The sequence below is a fragment of the Danio aesculapii genome, chromosome 10 (assembly GCF_903798145.1).
Source record: "Danio aesculapii chromosome 10, fDanAes4.1, whole genome shotgun sequence".
Classification (NCBI taxonomy): Eukaryota; Metazoa; Chordata; class Actinopteri; order Cypriniformes; family Danionidae; genus Danio; species Danio aesculapii.
The window spans coordinates 5034128-5050281 of NC_079444.1; the positions used below are offsets into that span (position 1 = coordinate 5034128).

Sequence of the window (16154 nt, forward strand, 5' to 3'; positions counted from 1 at the left end):
AAAAAAATCACTGGATGGCATTTTGGGGAGAAAGTCGCTGCGACTTTTAATTAAAACTGCTCCTGTGAAGGCTAATTACTGTGAGACCTTATCAGCGTGTGCTCGTTAGGTCAAAATAATTAACTTGGGTGAGTCTTTTGTGCACAAGGTCCCTTGAACGTCCATCTCCTGATTTTCTAGCAGGAAAAAGAGCAAAGAAGTACATCGATTTCTCAAGAACAGGACGGGATGCCAAGAATATGCAAATTAAGGCCAATTAAACACATTTAAAAGATCCATTCACCCCAAAAATAACCATTTGTTCATCATCATGACTTCTTACCTGTACGATTTTCTTACTCAGATCGCAAAAAAGGAAAAGTCTGTGAATTTAAGTTGCATTAATTTACACAGAACTAAAAGATATAGTGTAAATAGAAAAAGGTTTTAATAAACCAACAAATTTAAATAATAAACAAACTGTACTGTGAAAAATGCAGGATTCCAGACAATTCATGCAAGCTGTCCCAACACAAATCAATCAAGTGAACTTAACAAACTTAAGTAGATTGAACACAAAAAACTCTTGAGAATTGTGTTGTTTCAGCTCATTTTAAATAAGCAGTTTGAACAAGCAGAAAAAAAAATATTTTGAGTGTTCATAAAAATTTCTAAATATTTATATTTGATTTAAATGATCAATTTTGATTATATGTATATTTTATTGCATTATAAACAAGTAAATAAATAAATAAGCAAATAAATAAGCAAATAAATTGTCACGTTCACCAGCGATCGTAACTTCCTAGATCGCTGGATCTCACACACAATAACCTATGGACTACAAATCCGCCTTTCAAGGACTACATATTCATACATGCACTCTGTTCACACACACACACATGCTTCCTCATTTCCACTGATTAGACTCCCACAGCTGTTGCAGCTTCTAGACTGATTACAGACACTATTTATACAGCTTTCACTCTCACTTCCATTGCCGAGTCTTGTTTATCTGTAAAGTGACATTACAATGCATTTCTCCTTAGTCTTGTTCCTCCGTGTTTTGATCTTTGCCTGGTTTCCCTTTCTCCTTGTCTGCCGCCTGCCTTCTCACCTCTCACCTGATACCTTTGACTACGGTTCTGGACTGCCTTTATACATCTGTTTGCACCTGTGTTGACTATTGCCTCCCTGAGTTTGAATAAACCTGCACGTGGATCCTAAACCTCAGTAGTCTCTGTCACTCCCCGTGTTACATAAATGAACAAAACAAATTAACAAATAAAATTCAAGCCACCAACTTAACAAAATTAAAATAAACATTAATATTTTACTAATTTAGTTTTTAGTAATTTAAAAGTGTGAACAAGCTTACAAAAAACATTTTGGACTTTATAAAAATTCCAAAATATGTTTTATTTAAATGATCAATTTTTATTTTATGTATACTTTATTACATTATAAATAAATAAATAAATAAATAAATAAATAAATAAATAAAATTAAAACCACAAACCAGATCTAAAAAAATATATTTGACTGTTTTTTGTTTTTGTTTTTTGTAAGATAATTTTAATAAAAACAAGTAGAAAAAACTATTTCAACAGATAATTTCATTTAAATAAAGTATAATTTTAATAAAAATAAAACGTCAGCTACAATGAAAAGCATCTGTAAAATAATTAAACTTGTTATGTAATGATTGTACATTTTCATAACATTTACTTTAAAAAAAGCATCTTGAAATTCTTAATTTAAATGAATGTACTTCCACAAAAATATTAAATATTGTCTTTACAGCTGAATTAAATGTCTAAAGAATTGACTGAATTACTAAAACTGGGAATTTAAAATAAATGAAAGTTAAATCTAAATTTGAAAATAAAATAACAATAATAGCAATCAAAGGAAAAAGAACTCAGACACTAAAATGTATATCAAAGAATTCATTTAAAACGCTAATTCATAAATATTGTAAATCGAAAAAAAATGTAATTAAGAGGCTAATAATATTTAAAACAAAATCAAAATTTAATTAAAATCTGCTTTAATTCTAGTTGAAATAAAACAAATGAAGAAAAAATATGATCAGAAATACTGTGAAAATGTCCTTGCTCCATTAAATGTCACTCAGGAAATATTTGGAAAAGAATATTTAGTCCAAAGGAGGGTCAATAATTGTGTCCTCAACTGTATACAGTTAAAGTGAATATTATTCGTCCTCCTGTGAATTTTCTTTTCTTTTTCAAACATTTCCTATATGATGTTTAACAGAGCAAGAAATCTTTCCACAGTATTTCCTATAATAATTTTTCTTCTGGAGAAAGTCTGAAGCTTGGCTAGAGTTTTACCTCAGAGTTCTTTGGATGTTTAAAAAGCATTTTAAGGTCAAAATTATTAGCCCCCTTAAGCTGTATTTGTTTTTGATAGTCTACAGAACAAACCATTGTCATACAATAACTTGCCTAATTCCCCTATCCTGCTTAGTTAACCTAATTAACCTAGTTAAACCTTTAAATCTCACTTTAAGCTAAATACTAGTATCCTGAAAAAGTCAAATATTATTTACTGTCATCATGGCAAAGATAAAAGAATCAGTTATTAGATGAGTTATTAACACTATTATGTTTAGAAATGGAATATTAAAAAATACAATACAGCAGTCCCGATAATGGCGGTTTTGAAATGAGGGGCTCACCTAAAGTTTTGGCCACCTCTAGGTCTTGCTGCATGTATGCGGTGCTCTTCTCTGTGTTGCCCAATGACCAGTAAGCGCTGCTGAGGGCCGAGAAAACCGAGCCGCGCAGTTTGAGGCTGCAGGTGCCGATCTTCAGCGCCGCCTCCAGGACCACCACTGATGCTCCATGATGGGAGGCGGTCAGAAGCTCTTGACCAATCACAGACACCACCACAAACGGGCTCTTGTCCAGCTTCATCTTCTGCAGCTGCTGGTAGGTCGGCTCTAGTGATTCTGCAGGCAAACGAATAAAAAGCAATGTTAGGGGTAGGTAGATTATAAATAATATAAAAATTATATATATATATATAATTAAAAACAAATAAAATTCTATAAAAAATATATAGTACAATAATATAAATTATTCTAAAAATATAAATAAATTAAAATAAAATATATAGAATAAAAATATAGAAATAAAATAAAACAAAATAAAATATATAGAATAGAAAATATATCAAATAAAATAAATTTAAAAATCATATAAAACAAAACAAAAATTTATTTAATTAAACAAAAAAGTAATAAAAATATGCAAAAATAAAAAAACCTAAAATATTATTTCAAATAAAATAGTTTGTAAAAAAATATATTAAAAACAAAATAACAAAATTTATTAAACAAATTACAATAAAATAAAAATATATAAAATATAATAAACATAAAATATTATTTAAAATAAAATAAAAAATCATATAAAACAAAACAATTTTTTTTTATTAAACTAAACAATACAGATATCTTAAATGAAATAAAAAATATGCCAAACAAAGCAAAAATAAACTGAAATGAAACAAACAAAACAAAGCAAAGCAAAACAAAAGATATAAAACTAAATAAAATAAAGTAAAATAAAATAAAATACTTTTAAAACTGCTCAATATTGTGAGATTCGTTACAGTATTTAAAAGTAAAAACACCTAAAATAAAACTATACATATAAATCTAAAATCTAAACTAAAATGTAAATATAAAAACAATTGGGATGTTTAGCTAAAAAATCTAGCAAAAAATGACCCTTTTTTATTAGACTTTTTAATTATTAGTTTTTCTTGGCTAATCTAACAAAATGATTCAAATAAAAGAGCATTTTTCCTGGATCTGACTAAAATCATTTTGATTACATTTGATGATTTTACTTATGAATCAGAAAAAATTTGATCAAGCATTTGTTACTAATTTAGAAATAATTCATCACCTTTTGGTATATATGTCTAAAATAAAGAGACACTGTTGGCTAATCGGACACATCTTTTTATTTTAGTAAATAAGAAAAATATATATTTTTGTTGGACAACACATTGTTTGCTGCTGTTTTTCTGAATATGCCAAAATTGCACAGATGTCGGTAGTAATTCAGACAAAATTAGACAGCTGACAAACTTGACCAAACTGGATTTTTTAAGCAAATCTGAAAAACTGGGCTATTTTATTTTATTTTATTTTATTTTATTTTATTTTATTTTATTTTATTTTATTTTATTTTATTTTATTTTATTTTTATTAATTAATTAATAAATCTATTTATTTATTTATTTATTTATTTATTTATTTATTTATTTATTTATTATTTATTTATTTATTTATTTATTTATTTATTTATTATTATTTATTTATTTTTATTTTATTTTATTTTATTTTATTTTATTTTATTTTATTTTATTTTATTTTATTTTATTTTATTTTATTTATTTTTTTTTTTTTATAAAAACTGTTTTATTAAGCCTTCATAAAATCAGTAAGTTGGTACATTTTGTCCTATTTGCTGATTAAAAACTAGATTTCTGAAACAAATTAGACATATAGTCAAAATAAGACAATTCTGGTGCAAAATCTGACGTATTAGGGCTGTTTATTTCTCTAATTTGAATATTTATTTTATTTTGCTTTATTTTATCATTTTTATTTATTTATTTATTTATTTGTTTGTTTGTTTTTTATTTATTTGTTTGTTTGTTTATTCTATTTAATTTATTTAATTAGTTAATTAATTAATTTATTTTTTCCTTTTAAGTAAACAGTTTTATTAAGCCTTAATAAACTCAGTAAATCAGTTGTGATATTTACTGATTAAAACTTGATTTACTCAACAAATTAGGCAAACCATTAGCCAATTAGACGAAATTAGACAATTCTGGTGCAAAATCTGACATGAGAGTGCTGTTTATTTTTCTAATCTGAATTTTTTATTTCTTTTTTTATTTGTTTATTTATTTGTTGTTGTTGTTTTTTGCATTTGTTGTAATCACTGACATTTAACAAATAACGTTTTGTGCGGCTGTCATCCTAGTTCTGGTTATTTTTATTTATTTTAAATCCTGCATGTTTTCGTGATCAGCACAATAGATAACACATAAGTTCTTTTACTGTACAACATGCAGGACAAATGACTGTGAAGCCAACACAGTGTGTTCTGTAAACAAAACAGCTTAAGTTAGCACAAAGCTGAGGTGATAACTCATATATGTGTCATTTCCACACACTAAAACAGACGTTATTGTGGAAGTTACTTCTTAAACGTTCACCCTAGAAAAGCATATTTGTAAAACTAAGGCTTATAATACTACGGTAAGGTTACTATGCTACATTATGAACACACCATATGTGCTGAGGTGACCGCTGCGGGAGAAAGGAGACACAGTTAAAGAGTGAAACGCACACACTGTCATAAATCACGACGGGCCACAGTCGAGTGTCATGCGTTACCTCCCCCCGGGACCTCCAAAGATCCATTTTTATCTGCCCTTCCCTCATTTTTTCCCGTATCATATCTATGAAGTATATTTCGTACTGTCCTTCTGGGAGGGTTTGATAGCTAATTCAGCATGTTTTCATCTTGGGTGCATATGTGTGTGCTGTCATGAGCGGTTTAGTTTCATTTCCTTTGTTTTATCACTGCCAAAATATTTATATTGGCCAATCAGTACCCAGGATCACAACTGACTGCTTTATGAATTGCTTTTATGCATTGCAGTATTCTCAAGTAGGGATGGGCGATTAATCAAAATGAATTCGCTAATGCTAATGATCAAAAAGCTGCACATCTAGTAAATCTCCTCCGAAGGCCAGGGGGGCGCACTCGAGCGTAAATTCTAAACACCCATGAAGAAGAAACCCCAAATGTCCACATAGATTTAACTGCTTTCATTGATTCAGCGCGACTACAAATAAACCCAATCTCAAAACATTATGCGATTCTGAGTGTGCCTCAAGCAGGTGAGTGGGTTTGACAAACCACCAGTACAAAACACTCTTTCATCTCTCTGTAATTTTAACCGACATTTACACCGGTTTTGCACCAGATATGATCACTCAACATCTCCAAAAAAATAATAAATAAATAAACAATAATAATAATGATAAAAAAAAACAATGTACATTTATTAAGTGAGATTCATACAGGTGAGTGGGCTTGACAAACCACCTGTAAAAATACTCCACTCTCCTAACTCTAGCACTCAATTCTAGTAATTAATTACAATGAATTATGCATGTTTACATGTAACTAACCCTAAAACTAGACAAAATTCTAACCACAACCATATACTAAGTACATGTGATTATTAATATTACTCAGTAGTTAAATAAACAGTTACGATGTAACTACGTCACCTTTAAATAAAGTGTAACCGGATTTATTTCTAAAGCCCTGCTCACACTCGTTGGTCGTCTGAGACAAAATTGACAAAACCTAAACAATTTCTGTAATCCTAGGCTAAAATATGGCGTTAGTTTGACATGTTCACAGGCAGCTGCTTAATGGCCATTAGGGGTGTAACTTTACACCAATGTGTAACATATAACAATAACGGCTTTTCTTTTTTTGTGTGTGTGAATTGTATTGTTAACAGCATCACCACTCCAGCCTTTAGTATTACATGACACTTGCTACTCGATTAACATTTCTTATTATATGGACGGTAGAGTATCCTTTTTTTTACCTCAGAAATCTTTGATAAACGGACATTTCTTATTAGTATCAATGTTGAAGACAGTTGTGAGGATTTTATGGACTGCTACATTATAGTTTTTACCCCAGAATTCTTTGATTAACAGAACATTTCTTTTTATTGCAGTGTTAAAAACAGTTGTGCTGATTTTGTGGACTGTACAGTATACTTTCACCTCAAAATTCATTGATAAATGGAACATTTCCTATTATCATCATCAATATTGAAAACAGTTGTGAGGATTTTGTGGACTGTACAGTATACTTTCACCTCAAAATTCATTGATAAATGGAACATTTCTTATTATCATTATCAATATTGAAAACAGTTGTGAGGATTTTATGGACTGTATATACTTTTCACCTCAAAATTCATTGATAAATGGAACATTTCCTATTATTATCATCAATATTGAAAACAGTTGTGCTGATTTTGTGGACTGTACAGTATACTTTTCACCTCAAAATTCATTGATAAATGGAACATTTCCTATTATTATCATCAATGTTGAAAACAGTTGTGCTGATTTTGTGGACTGTACAGTATACTTTCACCTCAAAATTCATTGATAAATGGAACATTTCCTATTATTATCATCAATATTGAAAACAGTTGTGCTGATTTTATGGACTGTATATACTTTTCACCTCAAAATTCATTAATAAATGGAACATTTACTATTATTATCATCAATATTGAAAACAGTTGTGCTGATATTGTGGACTGTACAGTATACTTTTTACCTCTGAATTCTTTGATAAACAGAAAATTTCTTATTATTATTATCTATATTGCTACGATACAGCTACGATAATTTTGTGGATGGTACAGTAGGGGAGAGCGGGGCACAAAGTAATACTTTTTGGTTTTGGTAAAATATTAAGCAAAGTATTGGGGTCAGACAAACTATTTGTTTTTTACCAACAAAACACAAGCCTCACCTACAAATGAGCACTGAAAGTATGATCGCCAGACCTATGGTTTCTGTGCAGTGTTGCCAAAAGTGCCAGGAGTTAAAATGTTACTATTTACCCCACCTACGGGGCAAGTTGTAACAGACAGAGGGTTAGTTGTAACACATGCTTTAAAAGGCAGATTACACACACTTAATTTAAATTTAGTTTACTTTAAATATTAGCTATATTTTCTCTGTACATAGCGTAATTTTTTTATTCTACATAGCACAGTATGTTTATTTATTTATTGAATAAACACATTGGATTTATTTGGATTATTATCCATTATTATACCATACATTTATTTGTACTATTAGCAATAAAATATTTTGTATATCAAAAAAAAAAAAATCTATTAACAAAAATCATTTTATTTAAAAAGTTCTCAACATTACGCTCAAAATTTAAAAAATATTGTGTTAGTTTAATTGGTGTTCAACAGTGTGTGGCTTAATTGTAACACCCTGTTACAACTAACCCTGCTGTGTCGTGTTTTCCTCAAAACCGGCTAGCAGTAACTGTGTGTTTTTTACATCTTTCAAAACGGTTTCATCTTTTAGCCTAGTAGACGGCGATCACAATAATATAAGATTTCACGTTCATACTTTCACAGATTTTTTTAAAATCAAAAATTGAGTATAATAAAAAATAATTTTATGCTGCAAAAATGGTTTCTCCTGTGTTTCTCATCCAAATTTCGCTGAACTTATTCAATAATTGGCAGGAAGACGTCTGCCGGCACTGGTGAAAACCTCTGAAGCATGCCTCGGTTAACTTAAATATCTTAAAACTCTGTGTTACATTTAACCCCGTGTTACTTTGTGCTCGCGCTCCCTTATAGTTTTTACCCCAGAATTCTTTGATTAACAGAAAATTTCTTATTATTACAGTGTTAAAAACAGTTGTGCTGAGTTTGTGGACTGTACAGTATACTTTTCACCTCTGAATTATTTGATTAACAGAACATTTCTTATTAATATCTATATTGAAAGCAGTTGTGCTGATTTTGTGGACTGTACAGTACACATTTAACCACAGAATTCTTTGAATTCATAATTTGTATGAATTCCTACAAGTTGTCGTACGAAAGTGTACGATTTTTAAAAAGAGGTGTGGTACCAAACCCCACCCCTACACTGTAAAAATGAAAGGTTCCTGGAGGCACTTTTTGTGGTTCTTCACATTGCCTCTAAAGAACCCTCTAAAGAACCTCTAGGCACCATTTCAAAAGGGGCAGTTCATACATCTCATTTTCTGGTCTCCACAATTGTCCTCTTTAATTATGACGAAAAAAAATCTCTTGGTTCCTTTAAGTGCTAGCTTTTAGAAGAGAGATCCACCCGGGACCATTATAAAAGTTTATAGATTTTAGAGTAACTCTTTTTTGAAATTTGAGTTCCTCCAATAACTTTCAAAGTGCTTCGAGGTCTTAGTGTAAGGAAACAGTGACTCCAGAACCTCAGCATTGACAAAAAGTGCTTGTAGGATCCCAGTTACAGCAAAAGGGTCCTGCAAGTACTGACAAGACTGTCAGTGGTTCCTCAAGGAACCCCTTTTTGAGAGAAAGAGCTTTGAGGCACTTAAAATACATTTTGAAGTTCCTTGAGTACTCAACAGGGTACTTGAAGCACCTTTACTTTTTACAGTGTAAACCCAACTGGGAGATGAGCAAATCGAACTAAATTGTGTGAATGAGATCATACTAATTAGTTGCTAGATCAAAAAGTTACAAATTGCCATGAGAAAGCATTGGTTTACTGTCACTTTCGATAAATTTAAAGCTCTAAAAAGTATTATTTTTATTAGGTCCTACTGACCACACGTTTTTAGGTATATCATCAGCTCTAATATTTCAAATGATATATCAAATCTAATTGTACTCATGGTGAATGAATCTCCACACAGCTAAAAAAGAGGATTGGGAACCAGGAGAGCGATTTTCGACAGGTTTAATTCCCTCTTGTCGTGTAGCCGTCAGGCGTGAACGTCCTCTGCCAGGGGCTACAAACACTCGGGTGGGTTTGTCATACACATTCATATCGCGTAATTGCATTCAGCCTGACACTTTTACAAGTCGCATAAATCGGAGTGGCGAGAAACTCTTTGGCTTGGGGACGGAAGTGAGTGTGTGTGTGAATCTAGTTAACAGCAGACACGGGCATGATAAACAAGAGCGCAGAAGTGCTTATGCAGCCCGCCACGGTGAGGAGGGTTTAATGATGAGCCTCTGGGTGCCTATCTTTCCTTCCTCTCTACGCTTTTCTCTTTCTCTCTGCTGCTTCCCTCTCTTCTGTCGAGAGGCTTTGCCATGTGAAACAGAGGCTTTGACAAGTCTGTCTGGCGTCTCGTGGGAAGCGGCAAAATAAAGAAATAATAACAGAGACTGACAACAACACCCACTTGAATTTCATTGTGTTTACTTTCTTTTAGTCTATTTACATTACCATTCCTAAACTAAGCCGCGTGGATTTCCATATCTGTAATTCGCTGTGCATCCGGAGGAGTTCTAGTATTCCCTGTAGCTCAAAAAAATATAGAGGTTTCAGGTAGACGCACGGCTAATTTATCACGCTTCATACCACTGGGACAGGCTAAAAACACATAGATAGAGGAGAAAGCGTCTGTGGATAGAGTATAACCATCACATCAATACTTCAAACGTTCCAAACAATAAAGAAATAAAAATAGAGGATGTGGCAAATCACCCCAGTGATGCATGGTTATATTCAGAAAGACAAAGCTAGATAGCTACAGTTGGTAGGGTAGGGTAGGTAGGTCCAGTAGGTAGGCAGGTACAAGTAGGTAGGGTAGATGCATGGTTATATTCAGACAACGCTAGATAGCTACAGTAGATACAGTAGGTAGATAGTTAGGTAGGTAGGTAGGTAGGTAGGTAAATAGGAACAGGTAGGTAGGGTAGATTCATGGTTATATTCAGATAATGCTAGATAGCTACAGTATGTAGGGTAGGGTAGGTAGGTACAGTAGGTAGGTAGGTAGGTAGGTAGGTAGATAGGAACAGGTAGGTAGGGTAGATTTATGGTTATATTCAGATAATGCTAGATAGCTACAGTATGTAGGGTAGGGTAGGTAGGTACAGTAGGTAGGTAGGTAGGTAGGTAGGTAGGTAGGTAGGTAGGTAGGTAGGTAGGTAGATAGGAACAGGTAGGTAGGGTAGATTCATGGTTATATTCAGATAATGCTAGATAGCTACAATATGTAGGGTAGGGTAGGTAGGTACAGTAGGTAGGTAGGTAGGTAGGTAGGTAGGTACAGGTAGGTAGGGTAGATGCATGGTTATATTCAGACAACGCTACATAGCTACAGTAGAGACAGTAGGTAGGTAGGTAGGAACAGGTAGGTAGGGTAGATGCATGGTTATATTCCGATAAACAAAGCTAGACAGCTATAGTAGGGTAGGGTAGGGTAGGGTAGGGTTGGGTAGGGTTGGGTATTGTAGGGTAAGGTAGGGTAGGGTAGGGAGCTAGGTAGATGGACGGATGGACGCACGGATAGATAGATAGATAGATAGATAGATAGATAGATAGATAGATAGATAGACAGACAGACAGACAGACAGACAGACAGACAGACAGACAGACAGACAGACAGACAGACAGACAGACAGACAGACAGACAGACAGACAGACAGACAGACAGACAGACAGACAGACAGACAGACAGACAGACAGACAGACAGACAGACAGACAGACAGATAGATAGATAGATAGATAGATAGATAGATAGATAGATAGATAGATAGATAGATAGATAGATAGATAGATAGATAGATAGATAGATAGATAGATAGATAGATAGATAGATCTCAGGGTCAGTACTTTAAATGAAAATGTTCTAGAACAATAAGGTAAACATCGCTCGCCAATAATACTCTTAAGACCAACAGTTGATCACTAAGCGTTGAACCTCCCAAGGTGGAACTAACCTTTGGGCGCTTTTTCCAAAACCATTGTTGGCCATCTAAGGTCGCAAGATCCATCATTACAAACATAATTCATTGATTTGGTGTTTTCTGTGTCGCAAATCTTCAATTGAGCTCCCTTCGTAGTGCACTTTATACCATTTTGAATCTTTATACCATTTTGAACAGTGTCATTTGTGTCTCACAATGAAAGCTAGATGACTTTTAAAAGTGAAGCAATCTGTTACATTTCCAAAGCTTGTGAAAAGGCTTAAAAGATGACTCATGTGGAGAATGAAGTCACATGAATCGCTCAGGTGTGATTTTTTTCACAGACTTTAACAGAGTGTAAAAATCTTGATGATTCTGTGGGTCTCGTCCATCAAATCTGATCTTTGTCTTGTATTTTCTATTGGATTCAAGTCAGGTGATTGGCTGGGCCATTCTGTAGCTTGATTTTCTTTCTCTAAAAGCATTTGAGAGTTTCCTTGGCTGTTTTGGATCATTGTCCTGCTGAAATGTCCACTTTGGTTTCATCATCATCATCATCATCATCATCATCATCATCATCATCATCATCATCATCATCATCATCCTGAATATGCAGATGATGTACTGAAGCTGATATTCATTTACAAAGAGGAAGGGCAGAAGGTTGCTGAAGAACTACTGAGACATTTCAGCTGCTGTCTGGGCTTTCACTGCCTTTCTACACCATCCTTTCTTCATGTATTCAATACTTTTTTGCCGTGGCATTTCATTTTATTACACATAACTTCATTTGTAAGCTAACTGGATTTGTTTTCTTTTCATATATGCATTTCTTTGGTTGTTATCAACATCTGGTGAAAAGTCAATGGCACCTTTGGCATACAATGCATTTTTCTCAATGTTTTGGTTGTGTAAAAATTTTACAAGTAGATAAAAATTGTGTTTTTAAAGGGGGGAAAATCTTCTGGATCTTAATGCAATTTTATATGCAACAAATAAATAAAAATAATAAAGAAATATATAATTATTTGGCCATAAATCTGATTTAAATATGAGATTATCCCACGTTATTGTACATGGTTTTATGTCTTGTTTAAAATAATACAATAGAATATAGAATATTTTCAATCATTTTTGTAAAAGACATATAGGCTCTATATGTCTCTCACCTAAGTGTTTCAATTAAGTCTGCAAGGAAAACAAATGCATGTATTTTGTTGTTGATTAGGAAGTGGTTACTCTGACCCCTTAGAATGTCATTAGGTATGTTTTCAAATGATGGATATGCAACAGAGCAACTGCGGTTTTGTCACAACAAACATCTCACAACATCAATCATTTCCCATACAACGCATCATGCTATGGTAGTATAGCTACGAGCTACATTGTTGTTTGAGCAACGCACCCGAGCTCAACAGGCATGAGTCATTCGACGAGTCCTGAGATTATCCAAAGTATGATTTCCCAAGTCTGCAACTTTTCAACACAAACCAAAGAGCCGTGTCTGTTATCCTCCCGCAGCAGCCGAACAAAATCGGCTCAGGTTCCACCTCTCATCTTAGCGCACAGGCTTTACAAACGGCACCTCTGATGGTGTGAAGCCGAGAAGAGAACAATTAAATTAAAGTTAGGTAATCCCGCATGCAAATCCTCACACAAGGGCGCTACAAAAGCGATAAAGGGATGAGAAGAAGTGAGAGAGCGACAGAAAGCCGGTCTCTTGTTATCAGTGAGCCCAGGGGCCCGTGAGCGATCACCTCTCTGCCCAGAGCCGATTTGGAGAGACTGTTCAACATAATCTACTCTCTCTCTCTGTGGCTCAGTGTGTGCGTCTGGCACCGAGGGACGACGCGGCGAAATAAGGGGACATAATTAGCAGATAAAAACGGCCCCGTTTGGATGTCCTCCCAGAGACGCGGCTGTTTGCGTGACCCTGTTTATTTCAAGAGTACGATTTACATCCGAGCGTCCCGAAAGCATTCTTCAAACACCTACAGCTAGCGGCCAGTCAGGGGATGTGGTATACAGATGCACACACATGCTGTAAACACACACATATCATCCTGCATCAGACAAATTCTCTGTAAGCACTGGGATTCTCAACCCAGGCTCATTGGAAATATGTTCCCAGGACATCATTTTTGAGAACCCCCATTTCTTTAATTACTCTCTGGATTGGCACGGTGCATGTTAGAATGCATGTCCATGCACCAAATTGGTCAACTGGTGGTCAATTCATCAATCATTTCTGCTACACTTATCCTTTTTAACTCAATTTTGGATTTTCGGAAGTCCCTCTATCATGGCATATCCATGGTTGAATTTTAGCCCCAAACACACACACACACACACACACACAAAATATCAGCTGTTTACCTCTTAGCGGGGACTTCATGGCGGCCTCCACCATTCCCACCAGCAGCTGCAGGCTCTTGGGATCCTGTGCCAGTCCCGAGGCGAAGGCGGCCAGGGCGTCCGCATGGCGGCCCAGGTACTGAAGGGCAACACCCTGTCGGAAGTACGCCTGAAAGAAAGAGCACCAGAAAGAAAGCACATTAGTATTGGTATATTATTCCATTAAGCCCTTCCAACTGAACACATATTGCACATCACATTCATGGAGATTTTTTGGAGTGGCGTTCTTGAAGAAAATACAAAGCCGTAACAAAAACCACATCAAAAGTGTTTCAATTAAGTCTGCAAGGAAAACAAATACATGTATTTTGTTGTTGGTTTTTTGGACTCATATTGGAGTATATCTAACTGTGTGTAAACAATATCATTTGTTGTAACAAGTGGTTACTCTGACCCCTTAAAATGTCATCAAGTACGTTTCACGTTTTTACCAACGTTATTCAAATGATGGATCTGCAACAGAGCAACTGCGGTTTTGTGAAACACATCTCACAACATCAATCATTTCCCACACAACGCATCATGCTATGGTAGTATAGCTACGAGCTACATTGTTGTTTGAGAAACGCACCCGAGCTCAACAGGCACGAGTCAAAAAACACCTAGTTAGAGATTAACGATTTCAACAGTGATGATATTACTGTACTACTGTAAATGATCAAACTGATCATCTGATGTCCTCGTTGCTGAATTAATGTTTTTTTGTGGGTTTTGTTTTGTGTGTGTTAATTATTTTTATTTTATTATTTTTTTTTTTAGTGATTCGTGTGCTTTGCGGGTTTTTTGTGTTTTGTTTTCTTTTATGTTTCTTGTGGTTTCCTTTTCATGTCGTGTCATATTGTGCTGGTTTCATTTTGTTTAGGTTCATGTTTCCGTTTGTTCCATTTCAGGTTCAGGTTCAATTTAGTTCAGTTCAGTTAAGTTCCAGTTGAGCTTCAGTTCCAGTTGAGTTTGAGTTTGGGTTTGAGTTTGAGTTTGAGTTTGAGTTTGAGTTTGAGTTTGAGTTGAGTTGAGTTGAGTTGAGTTGAGTTGAGTTGAGTTGAGTTGAGTTGAGTTGAGTTTGAGTTGAGTTTGAGTTGAGTTTGAGTTTGAGTTTGAGTTTGAGTTGAGTTGAGTTGAGTTGAGTTTGAGTTGAGTTGAGTTGAGCTGAGATATGTTTTGTTCAGTTCAGTTCCAGTTCCAGTTTCAGTTTTAGTTTAGTTCAGTTTAATTAAGTTTAGGTTCCGTTCAGTTCAGTTCCTTTGCGTTGCGTTGCATTGCATTGCATTACGATGCGTTGCGTTGCATTATGTTGCATTGTGTTACGTTACATTGCGTTACATTACTTTGCGTTGTGTTGTTTTACGTTACATTAAGTTAGGTTATGTTACTCTACATTAGGGTGCGTTTCAGTTCAGTTCAGTTTAGTTCCAGTTTAGTTTACTTTATTTAGTTTAGGTTTGATTCAGTTTTGTTTTGTTTAGTTTCATTTTGGTTTGGTTCTTTTAGGCTCCATTCTGTTGCTTTTTGTTTCAGTTCAGTTTCATTTTATTGAATTTCAGTTCAGTTTCAGTTTCAGTTTAGTTTAGTTTAGTTTAGTTTAGTTTAGTTTAGTTTAGTTTAGTTTAGTTTAGTTTAGTTTAGCTTGGCTTAGCTTAGCTTAGCTTAGTTTAGTTTAGTTTAGAGTTTAGTTTAGTTTAGAGTTAAGTTTAGAGTTTAGTTTAGAGTTTAGTTTAGAGTTTAGTTTAGTTTAGCTTTAGTTTAGTTTAGTTTAGTTTAGCTTTAGTTTAGTTTAGTTTAGTTTAGAGTTTAGTTTAGAGTTTAGTTTAGTTTAGAGTTTAGTTTAGAGTTTAGTTTAGTTTATCTTTAGTTTAGTTTAGTTTAGTTTAGAGTTTAGTTTAGTTTATCTTTAGTTTAGTTTAGTTTAGTTTAGTTTAGTTTAGTTTAGTTTAGTTTAGTTTAGTTTAGTTTAGCTTTAGTTTAGTTTAGTTTAGTTTAGTTTAGTTTAGTTTAGTTTAGTTTAGTTTAAGTTCGGTTCAGTTTTGTTTTGTTTAGTTTCATTTTGGTTTGGTTCATTTAAGTTGTGTTCAGTTCCTATCCATTGCGTTTTGTTTCAGTTCAGTTCAGTTCCAGTTTCAGTTTAGTTTACTTTAGTTTAGGTTCGATTCAGTTTCATTTTGTTTAGTTTCATTTTGGTTCGGTTCATTAAGGTTCGGTTTAG

At 33.7% G+C, this 16154-nt stretch overlaps 1 protein-coding gene across 3 annotated transcripts in view; it reads right to left on the minus strand.

Moving 5' to 3' along the window:
• Positions 1 to 16154, minus strand: part of ttc28 (tetratricopeptide repeat domain 28) — a 584574-nt gene that overhangs the window by 191296 nt on the left and 377124 nt on the right. For all 3 annotated transcript variants that reach the window (XM_056466243.1, XM_056466242.1, XM_056466244.1), the window contains 2 exons: positions 13916 to 14063; positions 2681 to 2953 (listed from right to left, as the gene is read on the minus strand). In XM_056466243.1, the coding sequence (XP_056322218.1) occupies positions 2681 to 2953; positions 13916 to 14063 (421 nt within the window). The remainder of the gene's footprint in view (positions 1 to 2680; positions 2954 to 13915; positions 14064 to 16154) is intronic.